General features: G+C 43.5%; 1 protein-coding gene across 1 annotated transcript; it reads left to right on the top strand.

The window, feature by feature from the left end:
- The first annotated feature begins 2,029 nt into the window (after positions 1-2,029).
- LOC123131634 (uncharacterized) lies at positions 2,030-5,532 on the top strand. The gene is made up of 2 exons (XM_044551302.1): positions 2,030-3,284; positions 5,209-5,532. The coding sequence occupies exon 1, from the start codon at positions 2,100-2,102 to the stop codon at positions 2,871-2,873; it is 774 nt and encodes a 257-aa protein (XP_044407237.1). The 5' UTR covers positions 2,030-2,099; the 3' UTR covers positions 2,874-3,284; positions 5,209-5,532.
- The last annotated feature ends 311 nt before the right edge of the window (positions 5,533-5,843 follow it).

The following is a 5,843-nucleotide window of genomic DNA, read 5'->3' as shown; positions in this document are numbered from 1 at the left end:
CGCGTTGCTTCTTGAGCTAAGCTTCTGTTTCGCCCTTGATGCCCCAAACGTTTTCCCATGGGATCTCGACGACTCGGGCCATTTCTATGTGCGATCCATGTACGACAAGCTAGTCAGGGGAGGACTGGCTAACCTCACGCCAAGCTGTTGTGGCCGGCGTCTTTGCCCTTGCTTGAAGACCAAAGATTTTCACTTGGCAGTTGGTCATGCTCCCATCGGCTATGAACATTGACATGGTCCTAGTAGTGATGGCTCTTGTACTTTGTGCGTTGAGCCGGAAGATGCTAACCATATTTCCTTCACTTGTGTGCCATCGAAACTGACGTGGAGCTATGTTTGGGACATCTCTGGTCTTCCGTGGAAACCACAACGTTCTGCGGAATAAACAGCTAATATGTGTGTGCGTTGCATTTTATATACAAGTGCCACTGATTAGGATCTTGATCTTACTAATTCCATCCATTCTTTATGTGCCATTTTGGATATCGAATGCAGATCATGTCCATTGCTTTTATAACTACATGTATCTAAATTGTTAAAAGCCAAATGATCTGCGATAAGCATATATATGAAGATAAACCTCATGTCAAAAGGAAAAAAAAAATCAATGTATGTCCATCTATCACTCTTCTTTCTAAATTTGTGCCCATGTTGTAAACCTTCCCTTAGAGACCTGGTCTATAATTCTTCCATGTTACGCCGTGTATAATATGTGTGTGTGTGGGGGGGGGGGACCATTTTTTTTTGCAAGAAACTTTCAATCTATCCATCTTCAATCATGGCAGTAAAAATATAACAGAGGTAATAAAAATTACAACCATGTGCATGGACCACTTAGCGACAACGACAAGCATTGGAGCAAGCCAAAAGCGCGCTGCCGTCATCGCCCATCCCTCATAGGAGCCGGACAAATCTTATTGTAATAGACAGTCGGGAAGTCGTCGTGCTAAGACCCCATAGGACCAACGTGTCTATGTAGCAACCATCGCCGTGGAAGGAAGTCCTAGATCAAAAGGACCGAACCTATAAACACCGTCTACCATCACCTCTCTACCGGTCAATTTTTCAACCTAGACCCACCAACTCTGGCTACAACTGGAATACGAATCCCTTCCAATTTTCATAAACTAGATTACCTTGTATTTACTCATACTGTTCCGATGGTCAGTAAACAATATGCACAAATATTGCTTGAATAATTAACAATCCTATAAATAGCTAATATAGATGTTGTTTTTATTACAAACCTTGCCTGATACACGACTCAAAAGTTGTGGCAGAAAATAAGGAAATATTCTAGCTTAGAGATATCTCAAGCGCACAAGGAATTAGTTGAGGTGCCTACTGCTCGAAATCAACAGTTGGTAGTTCTAGAAGCTAGTAAACCTTGATTGCTTTTGAAATATGAGGGACAAATGAAAAAAAAAATACTACTCACTCGCCAAATTATAGTGCATACAAAATTTGGTTAAAAGTCAAACTTTGTAAATGTTTACCATATTTATAGAAAATATCATAATTCAAAATACCAAATATATAACATACAAAAATATATAACATACAATACTCTTCCGCCAAATCCAGTTAAGCTAAATTTGCCCGAAAAATGTAATATAAAAACATGATGGAGGATCCAAATAAAGAGCGGCGCTTCAAAATCATTGCACATGGAAATGTACGCCGGGCACATAATAGTAAGCAATTAAGTATCTCCATGTTTTGTGATCATTTTGCGTGACTCGGCTAAAAATTGATCGACATTACTCCACTCGATGAACATGTTTAGATACGGTGCTCATGTTTGTTTTAGATTTTTTAGGTTTCGTTTTTGAGATGGCTCATGTTTGCAAGCGGGTTTTCCTTTTTTTTTCTAGGGATGCCTTGATTATTATTACTTTGTGAGAAATTGCCTTGATTATTTTTGAGATTACAATGTGTTTTTGAGATTCTCCAGCCCAGCCCAGCCAGCCCATCCAAGCCCATTATCAGATGGCATGTGAGGTGAGAGACACGACGCACGAGTCCAGCCACAAACCCACTCCGTCTCTCACCACCAACCACGCCGCGCCGCCACCGGCCATCCCGCCGCCGCCGCTGCCATGCTCCGGCTCCGAAGCTGCACCCTCACCCAGCTCCTCTCTTCTCCCTACACCTCCCATCTCTCTCCTCTCCACCGTCTCCTCTCCGCCGCAGCCGCCTCCGCCGTTTCCCCGGCCGCCACCCCTGGCTTTGGCGCCGAGGAGTACCTCGTCTCCGCCTGCGGCTTGACCCGAGCCCAGGCCATCAAGGCCTCCACCAAGCTCTCCCACCTCAAGTCCCCCGCCAAGACCGACGCCGTCCTCGCCTTCCTCGCCGGCATCGGCCTCTCCGCCGCCGACGTCGCCACCGCCATCGCCAAGGACCCGCTGTTACTCTGCGCCGGCGTGGAGAGGACCCTGGCCCCCGTCTTCGATGGGCTCACCGGCCTCGGCCTCTCGCGCTCTGAGGTCGCGCGCATCGCCGTGTTCGTCCCCAGCAAATTCCGCTGCAGATCCATCGTCTCCGCTCTACACTACTACCTGACCCTCTTCGGCTCCATGGACCACTTGCTCCGGTTGCTCAAACGCGGCTTCTGGCTACATGGTTCTGACCTCGAGAGGGTGGTCAAGCCCAACGTCGCGTTCCTGCGGGAGTGCGGGCTACAGGATTGCGACATTGCCAAGCTGTGCATCCGTGTGCCAAGGATCCTCAAAATCAACCAGCAGCGCCTCCGGCGATGGTGGCATGTGCCAAAGCTCTCTGTGTGCCGCATGGCTCTGGGATGTTGGCAAAAGCGTTGCATGCTGTCGCATTCTATGACGAGGAGAAGATCGCCACCAAGGTGGAGCACCTGAAGAAGACGTTAAGGTGGTCGGATACTGAGGTGGGCATTGCTTTGCCCAAGGCTCCGATGGTGCTGACCTATTCCAAGGACAGGCTGCAACGTGTCTCAGAGTTCCTCATATCCGAGGTGGGGTTGGAACCAGGGTACATTGCTCATCGGCCGGCGGTTCTCGCTTACAGCCTGAATGGTCGGCTCAGGCCCCGGTACTACGTTGTGAAGTTTCTCAAGGAAAACAGATTGCTACATCGTGACCGGGACTACTACAGTACAGTCATGATCACCGAGAAGGCATTTGTGGAGAAGTTCATATGCCCACACAAGGAAGCTGCACCGCAGCTTGCTGAAGACTATGCAGCAGCTTGCAGAGGGGAAGTGCCGGCTAGATTCAGATTTACATGAACCATGACCAGCATGAAAATTGGTATGTTCATTTTCTCATTCAATAGAGAAGAAAGCATAGTACTGCTATCAACTTGTCCTTCATCCTGTCATATTGGCACACATATCATGACTGAGAGTGAGAGATCAGGGCATCCTGCAAACGCTTTGAAGTATCAATTAGTAGTATTTCTGCACACTCTGTATCTTTATGTTGTGAAATGGCCATTGCAATTTCAGTGCAATCTTCAACCTAGCTTTCCATGAAAGAATGTTCCCATTTTTGCCATGAAGATGATTTGAAGCCTCAAAACTTTCCTTTAGATGAAAATCGTGGACTTCTTTTTCCATGGGAAACAGTTTTGGCCGCACTTTTGAACATGTATACCACTATGTAGGTATTTTAGGTCCCCTGGTATTTGTATGGGAGAAGCAAATAGATGCTTGTACGGTATGATGCTGAAAAGCAGAGTGTATTTCATACAATAAGGGAACATATGTTATGGTAACCTTGAAAAGGGTTATGACCTTACCAAGTTAATTCTACCATATCTTTTAGCTAATTTTGTTCCATATTAGCACTATCTGTATAGGTAATGAGAACTTCTTTACCCCTTAGCATATTTTGTTAAAATAGTATAGTGGTCTTATGTACCATCCCTTTTTTTCTTTTTGCAAATTTCTATCTGTAAAGTCAGAAAAGTAGTCAAAAGTGGTCTTATTTATCTCAGTTTAAGAACCAAACTGTGTGAGGATGGTGCCACATTTGTTTGTTCCTGATGTGAGGCTGTAGAAGTTGGAATAAATGAGATCTCAGGTGTGTTGCCTGCCTACCGAGTGAACAATTCTGTACCTCAATAAATCAACTGAACCGAGTGAGGCAACCTGAACAAAATAACTAGTTGAATAACTATCAGCATCTGGTGCTTTAGTGAATTCATACATTGAGCTCTGTGCTTCCTCTTGCTACTACATGTTGGATCTTCATTTGGACCGTTGGACAATTTGAACTAGTTATGCATGCATGTAAACAGTAAGCTTGATTGAAATTTTGTACTCTGAACTCTGAATTTGAATCAGAGTTGAAAGTTTAACTCTGAATCTTTCAGACGTCATGGATGAACTCTGAAGCTTGTTACACCCAAGTCAGTTGTGAAGCTATAATAAGCTTGTTACACCCAAGTCAGTTGTGAAGAAAGTCCACGATATTATATTCTCAAATATAATATCGTGGACTGAGCTTAACAAATTATGTTGACAAATCACTTTCTTATCTTAAAATACATCAGTGGTTAGTGTTTTTCTTCAGGGAAGAGGTCATCTATTGTTTTCATATGATCAAGATGTGGCAAATCCCTTGATGGGATTTAAAGGGAAACATCATGCGGTACCTTTCATAAGCTTAGCTGGGCTGTTTGAGTAATAATTCTGTAGGTATCCTCCTTTGCATTTTTTTGAGATGATGGCTGATTGATATAGCTGTTTATAGAGTGTACCGTTTTCTCGGAATAGATTACCTTTGGCTAACATATCGTAAACATGTGTGAGAGATTCCTTGATTGGTTTTGCAAAGATTGCTTGTCCAGTAGCTTCCCTTTACTGATTATTCTGTTATTTGTGTTTTGATTTTGGTGATGCACGTGAATGGTTATAGCACAACCACTGCCCATTGGTGTTGACGATGGTGTCTCGTCACTCTAGGAAGGCGGATAAAGAGGTCAAATTCAAGTTCCAAGTAGATTGGTGTTGATGAATGTGCAATGCATTTTTCTATTTAGGACAAACGTTAACACAAAAAGGCATAATGCCAGGGGCATAAAATTGTTTCACCTGAAAGTGTAAATTGTACATTTTGGTTTCTAATGTGTTGAAGGCTTGCGATGAAACCATTTATGTTTCACCTGATTGCCTCATTCTTATTTCTGAAATTTATCCGTCCAGCATTTCGCTAAACTTGGTGTGTGCAGATCTGGAAAAGAAAAAGATGCGGAGGAATTCAGGGTGAGATTTTGCTGGAGGACTGATCTTCTCTCTCTAGCTTCCAGAGTGTTATGGTCCTCTGATACCGATTTCATTGTTTGTAGTTAATGCACACTCTGGATATTCAATCCTTTTACTAGTGGCTCATGCCCTGTTTGTTGTTGCATGGTTTGCAATGCAGTCACGCCAGTGTAGTTACATGTATAGTAACTATCTGATGTCATCATGATTAATTATTTATTTAGTGAAGCTGTGCGCAGAGAACATTCTCTTTTATGTCGCTAGCATTCATATGCATGGTTTGGTTGGCTTCTGATGGGAAAATGATGAATACTGCTCCCACTGTAAACTAATATAAGATGTTTTAGGTCACTACTTAGTGACCTAAAACGTCTTACATTAGTTTACAGTGGTATCTACTCCCTCCGTTCGGAAATACTTGTCGGAGAAATGAATGTACCTAGATGTATTTTAGTTCTAGATACATCCATTTTGGTGACAAGTATTTGCGAACGGAGGGAGTAGCTGCTAAATAATCTGCTTCTATTTTGGTTCCATTTTCTTTGAGTTTCAAGGCTGAACTGGTTGCTGTTATGCACAGGGTGGCGACTGAGCTGAGCGT

This window comes from Triticum aestivum, chromosome 6A, assembly GCF_018294505.1.
Source record: "Triticum aestivum cultivar Chinese Spring chromosome 6A, IWGSC CS RefSeq v2.1, whole genome shotgun sequence".
NCBI classification, from domain to species: domain Eukaryota; kingdom Viridiplantae; phylum Streptophyta; class Magnoliopsida; order Poales; family Poaceae; genus Triticum; species Triticum aestivum.
This window is presented reverse-complemented; position numbering and strand designations above follow the sequence as displayed.

Coding starts and splice junctions, on each gene's coding strand:
- LOC123131634 (XM_044551302.1), top strand. CDS start 2,100: ATGCTCCGGCTCCGAAGCTGCACCCTCACCCAGCTCCTCTCTTCTCCC.